At 41.3% G+C, this 25,125-nt stretch overlaps 2 protein-coding genes across 6 annotated transcripts in view; one reads left to right on the forward strand and one right to left on the reverse strand.

Moving 5' to 3' along the window:
* TRRAP (transformation/transcription domain associated protein) overlaps positions 1–25,125 on the reverse strand; it is a 303,743-nt gene that overhangs the window by 144,421 nt on the left and 134,197 nt on the right. The window contains exons 4-5 of one of the 3 annotated variants that reach the window (XM_067550926.1): positions 11,170–11,365; positions 81–1,985 (exon numbers count right to left, since the gene is read on the reverse strand). The gene's annotated coding sequence lies outside the window, so the exon portion shown is untranslated. Of the gene's footprint in view, positions 1–80; positions 2,390–2,464; positions 2,552–11,169; positions 11,366–25,125 lie in introns of those variants that run through there. The other 2 variants (XM_067550924.1, XM_067550923.1) reach the window with 2 other exon arrangements.
* TMEM130 (transmembrane protein 130) lies at positions 357–18,527 on the forward strand. 3 transcript variants are annotated; one of them, XM_067550929.1, is made up of 8 exons: positions 357–477; positions 5,471–5,773; positions 6,907–7,078; positions 8,027–8,196; positions 9,390–9,474; positions 14,928–15,130; positions 17,135–17,247; positions 18,147–18,527. In XM_067550929.1, the coding sequence occupies exons 2-8, from the start codon at positions 5,548–5,550 to the stop codon at positions 18,333–18,335; spliced, it is 1,158 nt and encodes a 385-aa protein (XP_067407030.1). In that variant the 5' UTR covers positions 357–477; positions 5,471–5,547; the 3' UTR covers positions 18,336–18,527. The 3 variants fall into 3 exon arrangements, with proteins under 3 accessions (XP_067407030.1, XP_067407029.1, XP_067407028.1); XM_067550928.1 differs by lacking the exon at positions 357–477 and adding an exon at positions 1,688–1,905 and having other exon boundaries at positions 18,201–18,527; XM_067550927.1 differs by lacking the exon at positions 357–477 and adding an exon at positions 1,697–1,905.

A 25,125-nucleotide genomic window follows, 5' to 3' on the forward strand; every position in this document is an offset into this window, starting at 1 on the left:
CCCGGCCCGGGGCACGCATGGTACAGCCTCATCGGCCGCCCCACGCAGCCTCGGGCTATTAAAAAGGCACCAATATTTACCCTAGGAAGCTGCGGAGCGTGTCAGCCCCCAGCAGCAGCAGGGCAGGCCCACCATGACCTCACGGGCAGAGCGACCCTGTCTCCTCCTCCTCCTCCCGCAGAGGAAGGACCCGCCCTGCTGTTAAAGCGACAGCTTCAGCGAGAGACGGACGCCCGAGAGTGTATGATCGACGTGACGCAGGAGAGGGTGGAAAGCAAAAGGCGCTTCGCTCTCCCCTACTCACGGTACCTAGATGTAGGAGAAGGATACTTCAAAACGATCAGAGACCATAGGATTTCCCCACGAAAATAAACGAGCAGAAGGAGGATGGAAGAGAAGTGACAGCTTGCTGCTCAATTAAGCATGACCACAGGGTACAGAAAGTCAACACCTGTGATGGAAACTGTTGGGCTCTATGTGTGTATATAAGAATTCTTATCCCCTCACCCCACCCCTTGTGTGAAGTGCTTGGAGATCCACAGATGAAATATTGAAATGCCCAGCTATTATTCTCCTAGACCTAGATACATGACTGCACCAAGTACCCGTGTATATTCTGCCATAGAACCATACTGGACCAACTAACTATTTTAATTATAGCAAAAACAGCAGCAACCTCTCTAGCTAAGGAGGCAAAACTGGTTTCTGCCCAATGGTGAATTTCTTTTGAAAAGTGTGAGTTATACTTGATTACTGAGGCCCAGATACTAACTATGGTGATGAGTAGGATATAGAATAGAAAATAGAGGGAAGAGCGTATAAACGTTGGTAGATGGGTTGTGGCAGAAAATTCCCCAGACAGCAGTCAAGTTCAGAAACTATTTGCATGGCAAACTACACAAGTGTCATCCAAGTTAACAAGCTGTACAATGAGCAATCAGAGTTAACAATAAACTGGGTATTATATTTTGTACCGAACCCCTGTCCCTTAGTCTAAGCTTGGTAGTATTTTACAGTTTGTATGAAAGATCTAATACAAAATAAGACCTATGTGTAATTATGCATGGGAGTAGTCCCATTCTGTTCCATGGGACATGGAAAGAGTTATAGGCTTACTTACTTACATGAAAAGAGGTATAGACTTGCAGGATTGGGGCCTAAAATGTTATTTGCTTTATACTGTGTTGTTAGTTGTATGATTCATAAAATCTCATTGCTCATCTGCTTTGGGGCGATTTTTTTAAGGTAGCATTTTTTCTCCACCATCAAGAATATGATACAGTATTACAGGAGATGGGCAGAGTACTTCAGCTGTTTTCTAAAGGGATATTAAGCCCTGCACAGGTTAATCTATTGTAGATTTTATACAGTGTTTTATACAAAATTTATACAAGATAGACATGGCCAATCATACAAAATATATTAATTCTAAAACCAGAAAACGGGTGTCTTTGTTTTTTCTTGCAGCGCTAGGAGAGCTTTTCACTGGCACCCAGATAGGGATTTTCTCTGACTCACTTTTCTAATCCATTCGTTTAGACGGGTGTTTTATATGCCTGTAACAAAACCAACTAAGAACTTTTCTAAATTGTCAGGTGTACCCAGGATCTGCCGGGTAAACAATGTACAGAGAAAACAAAACAAAAAATCCAGACCATGCAGTACACTCACATTGCCTCTAGGGGACAGCAGCAGTGGCTGCTTGCCACCCATCTCCTCCGCAGGGTAAAGACAGAGTCGACTCGAGCCCACTTGAAAGATGAAGTCTGGCTCTCGGAGCTGAACAGGCAGCAGCAGCAGCTTTCTCTGGGCACTGACTACCAATGGCCCTGGCTTTTTTCACCCCAAGCATTCTCCAAGTGACTTGCATGGTACTGTTTCTTTTCCATTTCAAGTCAGCGGCAGGTAAGGTAGATTTGCTGCTCCTTTCTCAATACAGGACTGATGAGCCAGGGGTCATTAGAAGTCAGCCCTGGAAAAGCAATCTAATGAAACACAGAATGATCATTTATTCCAGGCAAGCTCAGAAGCAACCGAGCATTTATCTCATTTGCATGAAAATAAATGCTCTTTCTGCATTTGCAGCAAGGTTTGCAGTGTCATATTTATCTTAGTATATATGGAAACAGTTCTTCATTTGCAGGGGAACAGATAGACAAGGGACCTTTTTCCCATAGCTAATTACTGCAGTGCTAGGTTTTCTTTTCCCTGAAGAGTGATAAAATCCTGTTCTGAAATTGAAGGGGGATGTGGTTAAATCTCCTAGCTTTAACACTGGTTATTTATAAGGAAGATTTTTTGTTTTCCTCGTCTGGGGTGGATTGCGTTTTCAGCCTGCTTAAATAGCTGGAGCAGGTGTGAAGGGAGCTGCACCCCAAAGGGACATCTTCCCAGTGAGATCCTGGCAATAATGAGCAAATTCTCTGACAGAACAAAAGGGGGGGGGGGTGCAGCTATTCCTGACCTTTTCAATCCATAGACCTCATTCAGAGGGGGTGGGTGCTGCCTCTTCATTGTAAGACTTGGCAAATCTGGGAGGAAGAGATCTCAGACACTCCCCTTCTAAATTGCCTTCCTAATTGGGATCCATTTCTGCTCCCTCACTGCTATTACACCCAGCCAGTCACAAATGATTTAAACAGTTTGCCTCTCCCTTTGCTCCTTCCTAGCATTGCTGCGTTGCATCTTATATCCAGTGGTATGAGGAGAAGTGAGTCAAGAGAGCTGGGTTAAATACTCCACTCTGCCACTGGTTCATTGTGTCCTTGAGCTAGACACTTAATTTCCCTCTCCATCAATTATCATACTTCAATATGACACCCACCCCCAGTGTCTTTTTGATATCCTCTGCTGATTTCTGCTATTTCCCCCCATTTTTGCTGCAGCAAAATGGTCAGTGAGCTAAGTCTAATTTGCATAGAGAAATAGGAGACATCTATCTCAATCTAGGTTTTAAAAAGGTCACCTCACCTCCACCAGGAAGGATTTCAGTTTTTCCAATTTTGCACCACCATGTTTCTTTCTACTCCCAACCATTGAGCAAGGGGTAGGGGCCAACCTTTCCACCACACAGCACAGTTGAGGATATGAATCTTTCCTTTTAATTAGGGCCCTGATTCTTTCCCAGGGTAAAATAAGTAGGGGGAGGAAAAGTTATTGGAGGACCATAAATCAAACAAAAAAGTATGTTCTTCTTACACATTAAAAGGAAAAACCTGTATTTTTCTTGGGTTTAATAAGGAAATAAGGGGATGAAACCTTTAACACGAACCTGGTTTTGGACACTCATCTTCAAGCTAAAACCATGCTTAGAGAAACATTGGTTAAAGCAAGGGAATAATTAGCCATGATGCTATTTATAAAGATGAGTTCTGCAGAACAGCACTATATGCTGCTCCCAAAATGTATTTTCTGCATTGAAATTGTGGGGGTTGTTTCGTTTTTTGGTTTTTTTAATTAAGCAGGGGGTGGCTGGAGGAAATAGAGTTGCGGCTACAAAACCTGACCCAACACTAGCAGGAAAAGTGAAGACAGTTAGGGAAAGGGATTCCCTGAGTGAGGTACTATGGTATTAACTTATGCAGTATTGCCAATTTCAAGAGATCAAAAATCATGAGTTGGACACCCAAAAATCACGAGATTGGTCAAAATAATTATGACATTTAAAAAAAAGATTATATTGTGCTTTTAGGCCAGTCTCTTGATTTTTGAACTCCCCCTGCCCATCCCAGGGGGTGTGCATGTGACAGTTAGTGTTGCCCACTCTCCCATGTGGACTGGATAAGGAGATTTTGGCCCCTGGCTCAGGAGCTCTCACCCCCACATCTGCCCCTCTCCTGCCCAGCAATTAATCCTGTCCCCACGTCTCCCTCTGATCTGTCCTCACTCAACCCCCTTTAATTCAGCTCCCCCACTCAGTTCAGTCCCCCAACCTCCATCATTAACATCCCATCAGTTCAGCCCCTCTACTCCGACTCCCACCGCATTCGGTTCACCCTCCCAGTACTCACCCCATCTGCTTAGAACCCACCATCAGTACAGCCCCATCAGCCCCCACCCTCCTCACTTCAACCCCTCTGCTGCCCCTAGGACATAGTATAGCCCTCCCAGCCTCACCTCTGCTCCTCTTAGGATTCTTCACCGTCCCCAGGCCTGGGAGTGGGGCCCCCGCTCCCACTTCCCAGGCTGGCAGGGGAGCAAATGCCCAGGGCTGAAAAAAATTCCAGAGGTTTGAGAGTTCTATTGGGAGATCATGAGTGGGATTTACTTTTATCTAGAAGTCATGTCTCTCGTGATAAATTTGCGAGAGTTGACATGTCTGCATAACTTATGTGCTTCAGTTTCAGGCTCGTGTGGAAAAAGCCACCATGGAATAATGCTTCTTGTTTTTGTAGGCTTACAGTAAAAGTTTCAAATGCAAAGACTGGCTCCTCTAATGACTTCCCAACTCCAGATCATCACACCTATTGCCATAACCCAGAGTCAACCCTGGTATAAGAGGCTGTAACATCAATGATTTTAATGGCACTTGGGCCAGATTTTTAAAGGTATCTAGGCACCTAATGATTTACTTAGGCACCTATTCAAATTTTCCATATCACCTAGGTGCCTAATTCCAATGGATTTCAGTGGAAGTCAGCCACTTTTGGAACTCCTCCTAGGCTCCTATCCGCACCATTACGTGCCCTATACCTTTAAAAATGTGGCCCAAGTTTATGCCTGCTTCCACCAGCACTGAATTTGCCCCTCTACCTTAAAATTACAAACAACTTTAAGTGAGCTTGACCCAGCTAATCTCTGAAGCCTGTATTTTCCTCTGCACAGAATCTTTCTCTTAACTACACAAAGGTTTTTTTCTCCTCACCATACATAGTGTGAAAAATATATTCAGGCCTGCAAATGGTGAGATAGAAAGAGAAAAATAATCCTACAATGGAAGGAATTTGCACAACTTAGAACAGACCCTTATCTGGAAGGATTTGTTTTAGCACACAACATTTCACAAGTCAAACAAAGCTGAAGAGGGTTTATTACTTCACAGACATATTTTGCCCCTTTTCTGCATATATACTTTTATTAAACTGACTGCAAGGTCCAACTCTGGATCTCAACTTTCCCAAAGTTTTGTGGGTATTCTGATCTAGCCTTTTGGTTTGGATCCCTCGCTATTTTTAAGATTTCTATGGAAATGTATGTTTTTCATTATTTTAATTCTAACATATAACTAGTCATGGAGCTAGAGAGGCGTGTAAATGGTTACACATATATTTTTAAATATCAAGGTGCAGTGCCCATTCAGGGGCTTGACCGTGTGTAGTGCCATTGGGTGCTAAAATCACTTAATTACAGCAAATTATTAATTCTTCCTTCACATGTTTGGTCACTGGGGGAATATATATATATATATATATATATATATATATATATATATATGTATAAACACAATGAATTTTGCTTTCTGATTTTACAGTGCAGTATGTCCTGGAAATCAACAACAATGGTCCCACCACAACGGGAGCTCAAGCTACAATTCATGCCAGCTTGAGTATGAAGAATGATGATGTTGCATTCATTAGTGACCTAACGTCGTATCATTTTAACTGGATTTACACCCCTCTGACTGTGATTGAGAAATCGGAGCAGCAGTTTAACTCCGTGATTACAGTGATTGGTGAATTTCCTGGAGACTTTCCCATTTCTGTCTGGGTGACTCAGACAGACTGTTGGTCATGTCAGCCCATTGCCGAAAGCGTCACAATGCTTCACGTTACAGGTAAAATCTCTTTAGAACAGCTTGTTCATAGCTTCGACTAGCAGGGTTCTAGAACAGTTTCTTTGACTGGTAGACAGATGTTTTTGCCATGAGCTGTGGTCACCAGATCAGGCTGTAGTCTGCCTAGGCCAGAAAATCAGTATTATGCTCACTTACAAAAAAAAATATCCCTATGCCCATTGCTCCAGGAAACCATGCTAGAAACCTGATGTTTGAACAGTTATACTTCACATGTTTCTGCTAGTTGTAGCTCACAAAAGCTAGAGCTTGCCTGATATGGATTAGGCCATTGTTTTTCTGTGAAATCTAGATTCCTGCAGATGCAGACTGTTGCTGTCACACTAGCTTAGCATATAGTTCAGCTGACCTCTAGCAGCAGCAATCTACAAGTTTCCCTTTTTATCAGTCACATCCAAGTTGTGCACAAAAGACAAGACTGAAGTAGGAATAACATGAGGCCATCCTCATGGTACAGCTATTATACTTTATATTAAAATATTTTGAATAACTGTAGCTGGACACAGTTGAAGGCGAGACTATGGCTCATGAACCTCAGACAGCTGGCACAGGCCAGCCGCAGTTTTTAACTGCAGTGTAGATCTACCCTAAATCATCTTTCTGTCTATAACCTAAGCAAATAATCACTGAAAGACATGAAATTTGGCACTTCACTCTGCCGCTTGCATGGAATTGCTTTACACTGTGTAACTGTAGTTTAAATCATCGTAGGATTGTGTATAGCATGTCAGTCATTCACAGTAGTTAATTTTTTCTTTTATATACTTTGACTTAGAGTGTGTGTGTATTGGTTAGATCAAGGGACAAGGAGTCAGAGCTCCTGGAATGAAATCATTGCCCCATTGAAGTCAATGGCAAAACTTCTCTGGACTTAAATGGGGCCAAGATTTCCATCCTTGGATTCTATTGCAGCCTGTGTATCCTTGAGTAAGTCATTTAATATTTCTACCTAAATTTACCAATTTGTGAAATGGATATAAAAATGCTTAGCCACCCTCACAACGTTGTTGAGAGATTAAAATAATTAATGTTTAACAGTGCTTTGAGATTTGTAGATAATGCTATGAAAGTGAAATATAGTCTTCTTATTCTTTCTTTATCTTTTTCCCCTGTAGAGTTTATAGTAGGAAATCTTACCATTGCACAAATAGAAGACAACAGCACATTTATAGAACAGGGGTCTAGTTCTGCCACAAACTCTCTGACCCTGATTTCTTTCTTTCTTCATGATCCGAGTAATTATTTCAAGTCAGCATCATTCATCTACAACTGGGATTTTGGAGACGGGTATGTCCAGTTATTTATTTATTTATGCAAAGGCTCAAGATGCTTCTAGTAAGGATGTGTAACACACACATACAGTCACAATCTTCAGATGGTCTAGGAGCTCACAAACAGTTAAAAATGTATGCTTTGTCCTAGGATCTGTCTTAAAATTCGATTATGATACTCAGGTGCAAATGTGTACTGAGTTTCCCCAAAATGCAGTGGTGTTGAGATCCAGATTTTTAGGGTCAAATTCATGTTTAGTTAGAGAGGCTATGGTAGTGCAAATATATAGAGCTGACTAAATAATTCATAGTAAATAATATGTATAATGACTCGCATGTTTTTCTGCTTACAGAAGCTCTATGAGCAGATCGCAGTTTTCTCAAGTATATATTTTAAAGAAATTTGAATAATCTATTGTATTCTTTTTCTTGGTTATTATTGTACAGTAACTAGATATTACAATGACTGGCCATCTATAAATACCTTAGATAGTTACATGGTACTGTTTCTATTCTCTGATTGGATGAGTACATAAGCACTTCTGGCATGAAGGTTTGTATGTCTAAATTTCAGATTTGATTTCTGTAAATACTGGCACATATTCTTTTACTAAAGAATTTAGTTTGCCTGCAGTATCCTTGCTTTAATGACTATAATAAAAGAAATATTAGATCACTACCATCCTTTCTAAATCTGACCCATGAAAGATATTTAGGGATAATTGTGCCATCATTTTCCTCTAAAAAATTAAACAAAGTAAGAAAAGCATACTGGTGGGCCTAATTCTGATCTCACTTTTGCCAGTTTGACATCAGTATAACTCCATGAACTTTTGGGGTGTTAGACTTGATTTACATTGGTATAACAAAGACGACTCAGACCTTTGTGTATCTAAAATGTCTGATGCAAGCAGTTTCTGAACAGAGGTGATGCTGATTCTAAATCTTTTCATGCTACATCTAGAACTCAGCTGATAAGTGAAGAATCCTTTGTCTGCTATAGTTATTCTACTGCGGGGAATTGCAAGGTACATCTCAAAGTTGTAGCTGAATGGGAGCAAATTGAGAGCACCATACATGAAAGAAAGATTGTGCAGAAAACTGGAGATTTCACCACTCAGTTGGAGTTGCTGGGTAATTTTAAATGGCTTTGGATGTGCAAAACAGAACTTGCTGCATTGTTGCACAAGCAGTAGTATAATGTAGTTTATAGACCTTAAGTTAAGTATTAAAATTAAACATAATAAGGAGATAAAGCATTGTATCAGACCTATAGTTTAACAAAGGTAGGCAATTTTTTTCAAATGACCAGTTTTTATAATCAGTATAGCCTTTTTTAAAAACTGAAACATTCAGTGAAAAAACTGTCTTTCTCCATTTTTCATTTTTAATGAAATTATTCATACGGTTTCTAATCTGAAATTTTTATCATAACGATTATCAAAGTTTTTCTGTGTATCAAAAACCTGGATTTTAGTGAATGAAAATTTTCCATTAAAATTTTTAGAAAAAAAAATACAAAATATAAATACTACAAAAATATTTTGCATTTTAATCATTATTTTAAAAATTATGTAATGACTCTATTTATTAATTTACATTGATTAGCTTTATCTGAGACTCTTTTATGTTTGCTTTGGCACTCAGAGGCCAGAGCAATGGGCAATTCATAAATGCATGAAATTAGGCTTGGCAGAATTCAATTTTAATTTTTTGATAATTTCAGCAGATAATATCTGTTTATTTTTAAGCAGTTTTCAAATATTTAAATTTTCATAGATGCAGGAAATTTTGGGGGGAGGTTCAGACAATGGCGGGGTCAAGGCAGTGATTATTTAATGACAGTGGACGTTGAGATTCAAAAAGCTAAAGCTTATAACGGTTAAAATACAAATTGCCAACATTCCATTGTCAAAATATACAAAGTAAATATCCTAAAATCAAACTCTAATAACGTCTCACTTTTCTTACTTTGCCTATCTGTGAATTTTGATTATCATTGATGGAAATTTTTTTCGTCGCTTTGTGGATGTATGGTGAAATCAGTATTTACCAATAAAATTCTAATCTTTCCAAGCCTACATAAAATTAAATAAGAATAATCAACTGTAATTTTTAAATATAGCTGACAAAACATATTGGTTGATCTGAAGTTATTCTATTGATTAGCAAAAATAAATAAATGAATAAAAATTAAATACCACTGATGTGACAAAATAAGCCAGCACAGAAAAGTGCATAAAAAATTAAACTCTCACTGGAAAACAAGAAATTGTTTTTGATTTTAAAGCCACAGTTTCATGACTTTGTCACACTGTTCTTTCCAGATGCTGTTAAAAGTATAAATGTCATAGGCTCCAGAGAATCTCGTGTAATGGAAAACATAAGTTTATCTCTACATATCCATGGCAGGTAAGTAACACACAAATATTCTTTGCTGTAGAACACTATGTATTTTTTCCTTTGGATTTCCCCAGTGTGTAACCCTTTGCATGCTGCAGAACTGCTCCCCAGAAAGATTTATCTTCTATGAACAAGATATTACTGCATATGACTTTCGTGACTCTAAAAATCTCTTGTATTGCAGTAGGTTTCAGGAATGTAGAATATTAATAAACTGTACTTCTCTTCAGAAAATCCCCAAGTTCTTTACATACAATACAAACAATGAAAATCAAAGAGGAAGGTGAAAAGAGAAGCAGAGAGCAGTAAAAAAGAAGGAAAATAGGGGGCTTTTTAAACTGCTCTGGACTTTTCTTCCTGGTTGATCCCTATCACTAAAGAAACCAGAACGCCATGTGTAGGGCACATTAATCAATAGGCATACTAGGGCTGACACTAGGGGGTGGTAAGTTTAGGGTGCTGTATCAGCCAGGTAACAGCACCCACAAGGTGAACCAGGCAAGAAGAGTCTGTGGCAGTAGATCCAGAAGGCAAGGCGTCAAAATCTGAACTGCATGGGAAAAAATTGGAGAATAGTGAAGAAGTTAGCCAAAGACAGCTGGTTCTGGGGAGGAGAGGAAAGATCAGTGCAGAGGTTGGTCCTTGGCCTCTTCCCAATGCGCCACTTCAGTGCATTTAGTGGTGCATTGGGACAAAAGGTTCAAGGCTATAGGAACACAAGAGCAACACACACAATTTTAGCCTTGCAGACACTTTATCAAGCTCTGTGACAGCCAGAATGAAGGAGATCTTTTCAGATAGTGAAAGAGTTTAGAAATGTCTTGTTGGAACACTCAACAGAATCCTTCCTCACCTGAGGGAGATACAGTACAAATTACTTTCAAACTTATCCCACAGGCGCAATTGAGTGAGGCTTGCCAGGTCTGCCTGGGAGAGCTGGCGGGGTTGATACAGCCTGGCTGTATGCATTGCAAATGGAGGTCAGTAGCACGAATACAGGTGTACATAAGGCTCCTGCCAGGTACCCAAACGTTATGACACCTGGACGTTGCTGGTAATTTGCCTGCACATAAGTCATCCTCTGCTGAACTAAGCAGGACCGCTCAAGTGCTACTCCCAGGCTTACATATTTACAGAGGCAGGGCCTAGAGTGCATGCAAATTAACATAAATTGTAAAAAAAAAAACTTGGCAGCTGAATTTTAGACCCCTGAAACAGGGTTTTACAGTGAACAACCTAACCACGCCTTAAACTTTAGTGGAAGAAATAGCACCAGCATATTATAAGGAATATGGATGATAAAAAAGAAGCACTGAATGATAAATAAACTGGTCATATTAAAATCTGGCCTGAGGAATGGGATTTTTATGTCAGAAGCAGAACTCAAAGTGAGCCAAGCACAAGCCTCTTCACTCAGCAATGAATGTGCTGCAGGGTTGGAGGAATGGCATGCTGATAAAAAGGATAAAGAAAGGCTAAGTTTATCACCAGAATAAAAGTCCAGAGAACAGCAGAGGAGACTCTGCAGCACCATGTAGAGCAAAGGTTTGAAAAATGTAAATAAATAGCATAAGCAAAACACAGCAAAAAGCTATATGTGCAAAACCTGGTGGAAGTGGTGTTGTACCTTGATGCATTTCTAGCAAATAAAGAACATTCTTACATTACTTTAAGATGATGCTATGGTTTATGAACTTTATTTACCTTTTTCCAAGCCTTTAATCCAAATGATTGTGTTGAGGTCATCTGTTGCTCTTTTATGGTCTTTTTATGAGCAGAGAACATACATGAAAATCCTGGGTGTGCCACAGAAACCCAGACATTGACCTCTCCCATTCTCCAAGGAACAAGAAAAATAACATCTTCTGATCTCTGGCAATGAAGTCCATTTCTGCTTGCCCTAGTTGGGGAAGGGGTGAAAAAAGAAGACATGTTTTTATAATATCATTTTACCTTTTCAATGCCTTTCATGCCAACTGTTCCTAAAGCGCTTTATAAACCATATTACTTGTGGGGAATCTTCACTTGCCACTGAAATGCAACTACATGTGGGGTGGAAGAAAGCAAGAATTTAAAAGGACCTCATCCCATGTGGTGCTGAGCACCCTGTGTAAGTCAATGACGGTTGAGGGCACTCAGCACCCACAGCATTGGAGCCCAAAGGATTGGAACCTGCTTACATTCTGTACACCAAGCTGCTCCTGCAGTTTTAGCTGGAGAACTGTCTTCACTTCCTATGTGACATGAAGACTGTCACTGTCCAGCTAAAACTGCAGGAGCAACTAGGTATGTAGAATGTAATCAGGCAAGTTGCAATTTGGCCTGGGCTCTAGGATTAATACGACTACTTTTGTTAAAAGCCACATGAGATTGTTAATAACCTCAGGTGGTTAAGGACCTCAGTTTCACATTTAATCCAAAAGGCAGTACATTCGGAGCATTGTTCAAAGAGACATGCACCTATTTTGCATCACTAGCATCACTTCTTGCCGCATCTTGGGTTTCCTTTGACTGTTTCCCATCAAAGTGTTTACTGGGTCCTGCTTAGTTTGTAAGTTCTGATAAAACCATACAGACCAAAGGACTTGGTATTCGCTGGACAATACAGGTATATACATATAAAACTATATAGGACTTGACTTGCAGGGGCATAGCCAGAACTGATTTTTTTGGCAGGGGCTGAGGTTGACATGGGTGGGCAAAAGTTCAACCATCCGAGAAACTAAGCGGCCCAACGCTCCAGTTGCCAAGGTAACTTAAGCAGAGCGTCAGCAGTGGAACTTCTGCAACCAATTGGGTGAGCCTGCTTTCAAAGTGGGTGGGCGTGGCCATACCCATAGCTACGCCACTGCTGACTTGGTATTCATTGGACACCATAGGCATAATTTGACTTCTGTATTTTTTGGGGAGGGCAGCTTGAGTCAGGCCAATGGGGCTGCGCGTGGGAGGGCAAATTCCGCACCTGCCCGAGGCTTGCAGTTTGCGGGGCAATGCCCTCCCCCCCAAAAACTATGCCCATGTTGGACATCTATAGCTTCCAAAATGAATGGGTGTTTTGGATAAGAAGGAATGCAGGACTGGACTCTGAAGTATATTTTCGGGCTGTGGAAGTTTTTCCTCTCCAGTATTTAGAGGGGATTCCTTTTCAGTCTTGGCTGTGGGATATGACAATGAAGATGATCAAGGAAAGACAGATGATTTAGCATACCATGAAAGAAATGAAAATGATAACAGACGTCCACTTCTGTTTGAGTGAAGAATGTTTACATATGAATGCCATTCTCCGACCTTGGTGCTAGGGTTTAATTATGACGAAAAGTTAGGAACATAGGAATTTCCAGGCTGAATCGCACCCAAGGTCCCTCTAGTCCAGTATCCCATCTCTGACAGTGGCCAGAATCAAAACCTTTAGGAATTCTGTTGGTTTTCAATTTTTTAAATATATTTCTTGGAAAGTTTACAGCATTTCATAATGGCAAATGGAGCTGGCTTACAAACAAACAACCTATTCAAAAAAAATTTCATAAAGAAATAAAGGCATCAAAGTTTGGTTTTCTATGAATAATGGTGTTATATTATTCATGTCCATTCAGACAGCTGCCAGGTATTCATGAAATCATTTGTGAATCTTGGAAGTTTCACAAATTTTAGCCCAAATGATTATTCATCCAAAAAAAATAGTAACAGAAGTTTACTTATTTTCCTGTCTCAAAATTTGCAGTCAACCAATCAGGAAGCAAAAACGGTCACTCTGGAGTGATTCACGACCATGAGTGCCAACTTCATGGCAGATTGTCAAAAAACAGGGCAGACACTCCAAACTGGTGGTATGTTCTCCAATTAGATTTCACCAACCCAGTAACAAATGAAGCACTGAAGCACTATACCAGTCTTACTATGGAGTCATAGGCAGTTCCCTTGGGCACTCCAGTCTATTTTGCCACATGGGCAAGCTGGATTTAATGATAAATGGTCACTTACACCAAAGATCACAAAATATTCAGGTTGTTCCCAGGCCCAAGAGACCAGTCAGTTTGTACCTCAGATCTCACACCAAAGACAACACTTGTAGCCAATCTTATAGTAAACTAACTAAGGATTTATTAACTAGGGAAAAGTAATAAGAGTGTTATCTACAGGTTAAAAGAGGCAATTTGTAGGCACAAATGAGTTACAGTCTGTGGTTCCAAAAGGTGACAAAATTGTAGTAATCTGTCCACTGAATGTCTTTTAGGTCTAACCTCAATTGACCCAGGGGATCTCTACTTTTGTTTCCTAGCTTCAGCCCTGTGAGAGTTCAGACAGCAAAGAGATGAAAAACCTTCATGTCAATCTTCATATCTTTATTTCCTTCTTCCAGAATTCAAACTAATGGGACGAGACCTTCTGCACGTAGCCTGTGCAGGGGCAATTAGCAAAATCTATATCTTGTGATGCTTCACAATGGCCCACTTAATCTTGATAATCCTTCTTGATGGGTGGGGGGAACCACTCCTCCTGTCTAGTTCACAAGTTCAGAGCAGGCATTTTCACAATTATAAAGCAAAACTTACATATTACCATATAGCATGGGATACAGACATTACAAGTAGGATTAATGCATGCAGCAATTTACAAGCATTTTATAGAGTCTAAACACTAAACCCATCCTTACAAGTTTAATGCCTCGAACAATACTAACATACAGGTGAGCTGGTCTGGGCTCCAGCTATGAATTTTTCAGTTGTCAGCTGACACCTACAGATTTGGCAAGAGCTGGATCTTGTCTACTAGCATCACAAAAACAATACCACATGATTTAGGTGATCAGTGCCACAACACAAAAGACAAATAGTCAATGTTTGCCAAAAACCCATACACTGAAAATTATTCCATCAACCTTCCCCCAACCTCCGTCAATTTTTTGGCATAAGAATAATTCATGCTATTGCAGAAATGAGGATTCATTAGTTAGTAACAGAACTGGGGAAAATTCATAGCAAGTATTAGGACATTCTCAGACAGCATAAATAGGTATAGTTCCACTGAAGTCAAGGGAACAACACTGATTTATCCCCTCTGAGATTCTGGTCCATTATTCGCATCATAAGGTAGGTTAAGCCATTATAATTGTAAAAGTTCTGAATTGTGATGTGATGTGTGTGTGTACTGGTGTTCTTCCCTAGACAATCAGAAACTGTCATTCAGATTTTGTACACAAAACTGTCTGCCCCACTATCCTCTCAGCCATTTGGCTGTTAGGCCTATGCAAAATAGCCATGACTATGTAAGTGTTATGAAGAAGTGTTCATTAGATAAATGTGTGTATACTTAGTTATAGCATTAGTTCAGTTCAGTATTTCTATTTACACGAACAGTCCGTGTTTTCAAAGTTCCTGTGCCTTTAATATATGTGATTCATGCACTCCTATTTCAGATAATTTTTACAAGCCTCTGCTGAATATTTTTTCTTGTCATTTCAGCCCTCCACTCATCTTATGCTGGCTCATAAAGGTTGAATGCATTCCACTTGAAGGGGAACAGTGCCATCTAGTGACGATTAATGGCTCCTACTACAATTTGAGCCATACCTTTCATAATGCAGGACAATACTGTCTCAGCGTGAGAGTGGAGAATGGTGTGAACATGTTGCAGACATACCATGAAATTAAAGTGTGGCCAACAGGTGAGACTCGAGATATATAGGGACTGCCATCTTGGCTTAGACTAGATGTGCCTTTGAGAGTAGCCACTACCAAAAGCTTCAGCGGACAGTGCAAAAAGCTTCTTAGTGGACAATTATGGAATAACCAGCCCAGAGATGGTGTCTTCCTAACCATGATCGGCTAGAAGTTTGCTTAAGTCCTGAAGCATGATGGTTATATGCTCTCTCTTTTTCTTGTTTAATTTCCTCTCTTATATAACTGCAGAAGTTCTAGTCCTTTTAAAAATCCTACGAAGTCTCAATGGTATCTTGTGGCAATGAGTTCCATAGGATAACTGAGTTGTGTAAAAAATGTATTTGTATCAGTTTTCAATTTGCTGCCTTTAAATTTCATGTGTCCTTTTGCTCATGCACTGTGAGAGGCTAAACAGAAGAATCTTATGTCTGTCACATCCCCTCTTATTAAGCTCCTCCCTCAAATATGCAGTCCTAGTCTTTTCAGTCTCTCCATTTAAATGGAAGTTTTTCCAGGCCTGTAATTATTCTTGTTGCCAATTTCTGCCCCTCCAAGCCACTCTCCCCATCACTGTTATACCTTTTTTGAGAAAGGGTATCCAGAACTGAAAATGGTTTTCAGAGATTTGTAAGGGGCCTGCATTGAGCAAATGGTCAGTGCATGGTTCAGAAAGGAACACTGCCAAAGCAGTTTGCTGGAGCAATGGTGAGAGAATGCCTAAAAATTCTCAGGATAAGGGTTGAGAGGGCAGTTCAGTCTCCATGGCCTATAAGACACTGGCTTACACTCAAAGCCAACCCGTCCCGCCCCCCGGCCCGAGAGCTTGTAAAAGGGTCCCTGGCCACATCTCTTTCTTGCCCACCTCAGGGGGAGGCACACAAACACCCAGGAGCTATATATGCACCTGGCCTTTGTGCAGACTGTGCAAGGGGAGAAGCAAAGGGCCTTTACAACCTCCCACATCACTACCCTGTTCTCTCATAAGGGGTGAGCCCATTCCGGTCCTCAGTCATCGACCTGCGCTAGCCAGCAAAAGTGCCAGCTGTAATGATGCGAGCACCCGTGGACTAGAACTGTGAATGGGACCACCGACTCATGTCATGGAAGCGGCCAACCAGCCAGCAGATGGGAATTACTTTTGGTAGCTACAAACGTAGGCTGGATTTGAATCAGTGGCCTAGAGGTTAAAGGTCCCGAATCCCATGGCCAGTTTAGAATCCAGGCAGCCCCATTAAGAAGGATTACCAGCCACGTGAGAGGTTTGTTCTGATCTACTCTGCTTTACTTTGTGCACTAGGAGACAGACTTGATAGAATATATTTACAAAGCAGGCTTGCTCAGTGGAATTTCTTCCTGCCCGAGCATGTAGATTTTCTGATTATTCTATGTATTCCCTTTTCCTCGACAACTCTGGACCCAATGCTCTGCACACCTGGAGGTGAGGAGGGACCAAGGAGACTTTATTCCACTTTTCTCTCTCCTGCTCCTGCACTCTTGGGGTCAACAAGGGACTGATTCAACTCTTGGCATAACTTAGGGCAGGTTCAGGGCTGCTTTACATTACCCCAGTTTGTGATAGCCCTTCCCCTATCCCGCACACCCTCAGCAGCTCCCTGCACTGGAAGGACCAGGCAGGAGTGGCCTGGAAAATCCTAAACTGCCTACCTAGAACAGCTTCAAGGACTCTTTGTACCTCCTTTGTAGTCACAAAGTATGCGTGTAATGCTACGTGGTTGTGGACGGAAGAGGAGGAAATATATTTGGCAAAGTAACGGCTGGTTTAAAAGAATTGAAAACAATCTCTAGCATACACCACAATTGTTTAAGTGCATCTGTGCAATTTGCTTTAAAAAGTATATTGTTCTGGCAAGAATAACCTGTGCCCAAGTGCACATCGCTCTTTCATTCCATCCAGTCTTAACATTTCACCTAGAATGTACAGACTTCCCCGCAGCTGATCGCAGTGCATTATATTATCCTGGGTACATTCCCTTGTGCTCTTTCCCCAGGTATTCACCCAGCCTTCTTTGCCCTGCCATGTATTGCTTTGATTTCAGTGATGCTGGGATTTGTTATGTACACGACATTTCGAAGCAGCTCACAGCAGAAGGATCTTGTGGAGGTACAGGGGGACCATTGCTTTGCACTGGGCAAATAATTCAGAACAAGTCACTGGATGAATTTCTACCCCACCCCCTTTTTTTTTTTTTTTTTATTGTTTTTCCTGTTTGCAAATTGCCCACAAGCAGAGGGTGATTTTCTCATATATATTTGAAATTACTCACTGAATAGTTTCACCAAATTATTCTTGGTCTGTAGTTCATTCCACAGAAGTTTGTTGCATGAATTCACTATTAGAAATTTGAGCTGTGATTGTAAGCGGTCCATTAAGTCACATGGCATGGTTCTCTTTCCTTATGGATGAAGGTGACTCAATGATTCAGGCTGCAGTGCAAATTTTAGTGGGAAATTAATTTAAAATTGAATTTCTATTAATATTCTCCAATATTATTTTGTGCTGAGGGAGGTGACTGAATGCCAGGGGTGGGGGTGAAGGTTTGGGGAGAGTGTTCACAGGAGGACATATCCTGAGTAACCATGTGTGGATGGTTGGATGGGAAAAAGGAAGGTGCGATAGTGGGAGTGGAGTGGATAGTGAGATAGTACCATCCTACCTAATGCCCCGTCCTAAGTAATCATATGAGCTTTTTTTGTAACCTTCATCCACCCATCCTATTTTCTCCACCTAGTCGAGTTTTCACTTTGTGTCATGTCTATATTAATATGCAAAACAATGAGAGTCCCGTGGCACCTTAAAGACTAACAAATTTGTCTGGGCATGAGCTTTTGTGTGCAGAGACCCACTTCGTCAGATGCACTGTATTAATACGCATACTCCTAGGGCCAGAGACCATATCTTCCTAGATACCCCCAATATAAATAATAAGTCTGTTAAGAGAGAAACCGACTTGCTATAGTAGTCCTAGATTTGAAAGTGACCTCCTCCTCTTTGATTTCTAGGTAGCTGACTTTGATTTTTCTCCCCTGTCCGACAAAAATCTCTCTCCTTCCAAGTCTGAGTCAAGCTGTGGTCGAACATGCTGCAGATCCTGTTTCCTTCAGCCACCTCAAGAATATTGGGAGACTGCCAGGGAGAGCCATAGACTCCTCCATCCTTTTTACAAGCCAGTCAAAACTTACACAGTGTGAAGAACACAGCTTCATTAACTGCTGACCTTAACTTTTCACTTATGAGGAGTTAAAAGCCAAGTGCTGCATGGATGGTTTATTTTTGCTGGCACATTGGGAAATTAACTAGTTATTAGGCTCAATGCTAAATAGTATTTAATCATGTAATCTAAAAGGAAAGAGCCTGAAACATAATAAAAGTGGCTTTGTGTATTTGAATTACAAAGGTGTATATGTTACAGTAGAGTGCATTGCCAAATCATTTAAATGCAGCATGTTATTTTTATGAGGGTTTATTTTATGTGCAGATATTTGTCAAATCCACTCCCCTTTGTAATTTGTCTGACCCCCCATCCCAATACTGTTTGTTTCAAAGATGGGATTGCTCATGACAAAAACGTGCCCTTTTCTTTTTCCAGAGCAGTACAACATTCAGCTTACCAGGAGATTGAACCTAGTGAAATGCTGTTACTTTAATGCATATTAGCACTTAAAAGAAAACCTATTTGTACTCCAGATTGGAAGCATTCTTACTCCAATATTCTTTTCAATTAATCAGACTGTCTAATTATTACATTGCTTGCTGCTATTAAAAAGACCTCAATTTCAGCAAACAGTATTCACCAGGAACATAATAGCTGATGTTCCACTGGCTGAAACCTGCAGATAATAACAACAGATAGAAGGTACCATGTAAGGACATTTCATGGCTTAAAAGGATCCATGTTCCTGATACATTGTTGATGGTGCAGTAGAGTACTAAGGTTGTCTAGCCTGGAAGAGGTGCCATCTTTTGGATGAGGCATTAAATTAAGGTCCTTTTTGCCCAGTTTTAATCTCTACCTAGATAGTCACCAAATCTCCCACTGGCATTCTTCAAAGACAAAAGAAACAATAGGCTAAAACCGGTGTTGGCTGTCATTGCCTCTCAGAGCAGGTTCTGCCATTCAAAGCAGTGTGAACTTACCGCTTAGTGCAAACTGGCTACTACACTTGCCTTCCAATTCACAACACTAGCATTTCACTTATTACTATACTAGAATTCTGAAATACCTTGAAAGGTTTTACATAAAATCAAATTCTCTTCCAATTCTTTTCCTGTTTAGTACTGACATCCTCTCACCTACTGATTTGTTCACTGTTTTTTCAAGCATTTGGTCAGACCCTAAGTATGGGACATACTTGGGTAGCGGCTAAAGGGGAGGAGATCCAGAGTTAGGATTCCCGGGTTCTCTTCTTGTTTGTGGTGTTTCTCTAGGCAAGTCAATTCACCTCTCTGATCTTCAGTCTCCCCACAAGTAAATGGGTTCATACCTAACTCAGAATGTGTGAGCTGTGAAGCTAATTGAATTAATATTTATAAAGGGAGGTGGGATCCTCTAACGTGAGTGATGAGTCTATCTAAGTTCTGTTAGCAGGTACTTTCCAAGTTAGTGTCCCTTCCCCACCCCCCACCCCTCTTTTTTTTCCTTCAAGAGAGGCTTTGATGGTGTATTTACAAATGAACTGGGTGAACCTTTCAATTAAGAAAGGTGTCCTTTGTGTTCCTGTTAAGATGTTGGCATTAGCACGCCTATCCAGTCAGTCACCTTTAACAACGTGGCTCTACTTATTGGTCTGAAACGGCTATTGTTCTCAAGCACTGCAGTTTTACTGCTTATTCCAGAGAGAATATCAATTTGATAAACTGCCAGAAGATACAGGACTAGTTCCTGGTTGTCAACATTCCCCACAAAAAAGCTACACAGTTCCCTGTAAAGGAAGCATTTGATTTGCATCACTGAGCTACAATGATGACCTAAGAGACCTCCCCTGCCCACAGCAATTGCTATGTGAAGAGGGAAGTTCAGATCATGAAGATATCAGATGACGTTTCAGCCTCATTAGTGACCCTTTCATACCATGACACATTCTGGGACAGATTATGGACATGCTAACACAAGTGCAGTAGGACTCTCTCTTCCCCAACTCCCCATCACACTCACCCTCCTATAATTTGTTTGCAGGTAATAGGGGAGCAAAGACTGGCAGCACTAGATGCTCCACAGAGAGGGACATGGGAGTAGGGTGAAGGGTGGGGTAGAACTACTTACACCTGTGATATACTCCATCCTCCATCCACCCCTAAACAACTCTGGGGATATTATGCCTGCTGCACCACTGCTTCAGCTGTGCATTTCCTTGTTCTCCCCAGGTCACCCCCGCCTCTACAGTGCTATGATTGAGCCTACAGGGAAGTGATCAGGCCAAGCAGTGGTTGGCGTGTGGAATCCATTGTGAAAAGAAAGTAGGAACTGGGCTACTCTGAGTTGAAAAGGAATAAGCAAATGGATAGGGTGAAGGACTAGCCTCCGCATAAAAGAGATCAATTACTGAGAGAAATAAGAAATGGTATTCAGAAAAGAAGGCAAGCCTCAGGAAATAATCCATTCTCATCTTCTGTAGAACAATGCAAGAAGCGTGACAAATAAATCAGATAATTTCAAAGGTTAAACACAAAGGGTAGGAAAGTGAAAGTCAAGGTTGAAAATTATTGGGAAATGGTAATTGCTTGGGACAGATTGGAAAGAATATACGGTTTGGGAGTAACAGAGATAGCTCTTGCAGGAAGTTTGGGTAGGGAACAATCATTATTACTTGAAAGTACAGATAATTAAGGGAGTAAGTTGGTGGCAGGAAATCTATATACTGGCTGTCCTTTTGTAGGACCAGGATGATTGTTTGCAGAAATCCAAAAAGGGTTTGTCAAAAGGAAAATCCATAATAGGAGATTTGAACAACCTTAAACTGGTATATAAGTAGAAGGAATACATCCATGAATACATTTTTGGACTGATACAAGACTGCTTCCTGCACAAAAAAGCTAATCTATAGGTTCAGTAAACACCTTGGAAATTGAAGACAAAAGGTAATTAAGCAGTTCAGGACAAAGTGAGGCAAGAAGTGCAACGTAGCAAGAATCAGCAGGACTCATTTTGTTAACCTTATGAATCAGTGACCTGGAAAAGAGAGTGTTCAGAAAAATGATGAAATTCACTGATCCAAAACTGAGAGCCCAGTGAGTGGAAAGCAGGAGAGCAATTAAGGTCAGATGATAAGCAAGGGTATGAACAGATAAGAAGTATATGCAATGGAAGGAAGCTGTTCTGTGCGGGTTTCTTTTGACTTTTTAAAATAAAACAAGGGCAGAAACACATTGATAGGCCATTATATCAAATTGCATGCCACAGTATCCTGCACATTAAGCAAACAGCATCAGAAACTGGTACACAGCTAATACACTGAATAAACCCAGGTGTAAAAATGTAGCTGCTTCAGTTATACATTAACGTTTTCTTCTTTTTTTCCCTGAATGTGTAACTTCCTCCAGTCTACTGCATGAGTTCTCAACCTAGGGGCCATGGTCCAGGGGAGTGAAACACCACCTCCCTTCATGGTTAAAGGCGGGGGGAGGAGGGATGCCTCAACATGTTTTTTCAGTTGTAACAGGGGGCTCACACTATGGAAGAGTTGGAGAATCACTGATCCAGTGGATCATCTGTTGGCTTTACTTGGTACTTCAGACAGCATTAGCTGTTTTAATTTCTGAGTCACCCCCCTAGGCTAGCCCAGCCTCCAGGAGGGATTGAGATGGATAATGTATTTTATTACAGAGTTTAAGTGCTGGCATCGAACATCCACAAGAACACCCCCAATTGAACTCAATATTGTCACTTGTATCCATTCAGTTATCAAGGAATACTCAATACCTGTTTGGAAAGAGTGGAATCCATTCTCAAGTTGTGGTTGTGAAAGAGACATCTCTCTATTCACTGATCATTTACCTCAGTTTGAGAGCTATGTTTAAAACACAAAAGAAATTCAGGGGCACAGCTGGTTAAAATTTATAGAAAAAGCAGCAAACCAAACTAATTTTTTTTTTTTTTTTGCATTTTCCTTCCATTTCCATGGCTTATGTCAATAAGCTGGTTTTGATAAAATTGGTGTTATATAATGGGAGTTTAAATTCTGCATCCTATAAGATAACTGAAGGGTAAAGGGTGGATTTTCAGAGATGGTGAGCATCCATTGGTTAGCTGCTTTAGCATTCCCTAGGAGAGCTGCACCAATCCAGCTGCAACAATGCCCACTACCCACCCATTCTGCAGTGTAGACCAATCTTCTGATACCAAGCTGGGTTAAAGCCACATTCTAAATTTCTCCTCCCTAATTTACAACATAGTTTTTAGATTCCCCTCCCCGCCCCTAAGCACTCTATGGACCAAACTCTTCTGTCAGTTACACCAGTATAAATCTAGCTGTCAGGGGAGTTATTCCAAAACTACACCAATGTATCAAGAGCAGAATTTGGCCCTAGAATTTATAAGGATGGATTACAAACAAAGTTGTTCTGATCCAAATTATTTGAACAAGAACTTTGAAAAGCTAATGAACCATTATCCTCTAATTTGTACCATATTCAATTAACCCAGTTGTTACTTGCTAGATTTTGGGACAGTTACCCCATTATCTTAGCACAATGTAAGGCTCGGTGACAAAAGGGCCAAGGTACTAATCTGTCTTTCACACATCTGGAGACCTGACTGCATAGCAGACTACAGCCACAGCTCAATCCACCAGAGTTCTATCTACTTTGCTGAATGCTATAGGAATGGAAATTGGTTCAGCAAGAGGAAGGTGAAGGGCTTAACATGATCACTGTGTATTTAAATTTTCAGCATTATCATCAGATAATCAGCCAATACTTTGCCTTTAGTTTAGTGAGCCGATGTCAGTTTCCATGGAAACTGAAGCAGCACACTGCAACATTCAGCTGAATTGCTAAAATTCTGCAGATTTCAGTTGCGACAACTAACTGAGCGCTACAAGTTCTGATTTTTAAACTGCGCCTACCAACTGAGGGTTTCCCTGGGCTTCAGATGCTTCTAGGGCCCCATTTTTCAGAACTGCATCTGCACATCGCTGGTATGTATCATTACGACACCCAAGGGTGCAAATACTGAAATCATGCACATAAACAGAGCAAGTGTGTTCAACCATGGGCAATTGCACATACAACCAACTGTGTGAGAAAATTACATTTGCAGTGTTATTGTAGCTATGTCGATCCCAGGATATTAGAGAGACAAGGTGGGTGAGGTAATAGCATTTATTGGACCAAGTTCTGCTGGAGAAAGAAACAAGCTTTCGAGCTTACACAGAGCTCTTCTCCAGGTGAGAAAATTATGCTCATGCAGCTCCATCCAGGGTCCTTCTCTGGCCCCTATCACCATAGTATCTGAGCACCTCCCAATCTTTAATGCATTTAGCCTCTCAACACTCCTGTGAGGTAGTGCAGTGCTATCATCCCTTATTTACAGAGGACGAATGGAGGCACAGAGAGACTAAGTGCGACTTGCCAAAGGAAGTCTGTGGTAGAGCCTAAACCTGAGTTTCCCAAGACCCAGGCTAGGGTCCTAATCACTGGACAAACCTTCTTTGAGAAATATCTAGGCCACAGTGGTTTATATGTGAATAAATATAGTGTGTTGTTTGCACCTGCTTATAAATCAATAGGTGTTGAGAATACTCACCTACCTGTTTCCCCTTGTTTTATCTGAAACACTCTTCCAAACACATAGGCAGGATGGTAAACAGGGCCCAAGCATAATTTTTTCGGGCCCAGTACAAACTTGTAACACAGGCCCCCTCCCACACACATACCACAATCCCTCATCCCATACATACAATTTCATGAGCCATGAAAAATTTTTTCCTCATGGTAATGGGGATTACAGCCTGGGCCAGGACCCCCAGGGCCTCTGGGCCCTGGTAAAACATACCCTTTTCCCCTCCATGTGGGGACCCTGATGGTAGAAGATAATGGGACCAGTTTGTGTGCTGGTGATTCCTGTGTATAGAGGGGGCGCTCCTTGGAGGAACCATCTCCTACCCTCATGTAAAGGGGTAGCCAGTAACCTCCACAGGAGCATTCCCCACGTCCCTCAGATTTAGCAAAGGGTTCTGCACGTGGGAAAGCAACAAAGAGCACATTGGCTGGGCAGAGGATGTGCATTGCCTTGGTAGGGTGGAATGGTTAATGCAGCCTCTTGTCTGCGTTAAGATGTGCAGCCAGAGAATCGGAGCAGAGCTGCAGGGAGCCTAGAGATGGTGCAGCAACACAGGGCCTCCATAGAGATGGTTCTGCACTCCTGGCAGCAGCGTGAGATCCATATGGATTTGGGGGGATCCATCAGCTTTGTAAGCAGGACCTAGAGGGGGTGGGTGCTGTACTGTAAGAAAATGCTGCCTGCAGTTAGTAGTTTGCACAGCAGATGTCTCCCTAAGCATAAGAATCTTTGCACTGATTTCACTCCAGCCAGTTGAGCGGGTGGAAGAGATGAGCTGCTAGCAGACCTGTGGCTGATTTATTTTTATGCACGCATCACTGTGGCATCTAAATTAAATGTAACACCCAATTCAATTTAAAACACCACACACAGGACAAACAGTCCCAGCTTCTGCACCATGAAGATAAATAGCTCTGACAATCACTAGCCAAACAATGCTTGACCCAAAAGAGGAGTGCCTTGTGCGTCATTCTGAAAGGAAGTAACCGAGGCTAAGGGGGATGAGCAGGCAAAGCAAGTTAAGAACGCTCCATACGGAACACCTCAACTTCAGCCTGCACATCTAGGGACTACCAACAGAAGCACCACTGGTGACTTTATGACAGGCAGAGGGAGGCAACCACATTCAGCAGGTGGTATACCCCCTTACACCCAGTTAGACCCCTGGGAGCTACTTACCTCTAATCTAGTGGCATGTAAGG

Source organism: Emydura macquarii, unplaced genomic scaffold (assembly GCF_026122565.2).
Source record: "Emydura macquarii macquarii isolate MOO-44397 ecotype Brisbane River unplaced genomic scaffold, CSIRO-AGI_Emac_v2 contig_1348, whole genome shotgun sequence".
NCBI lineage: Eukaryota > Metazoa > Chordata > Testudines > Chelidae > Emydura > Emydura macquarii.

Coding starts and splice junctions, on each gene's coding strand:
- TMEM130 (XM_067550927.1), top strand. CDS start 1,824: ATGGCCCTGGCTTTTTTCACCCCAAGCATTCTCCAAGTGACTTGCATG. Junction 7,079..8,026: donor AACTGGGATTTTGGAGACGG/GTATGTCCAGTT, acceptor TGCTACATCTAG/AACTCAGCTGATAAGTGAAG. Junction 15,131..17,134: donor AATTAAAGTGTGGCCAACAG/GTGAGACTCGAG, acceptor CTCTTTCCCCAG/GTATTCACCCAGCCTTCTTT.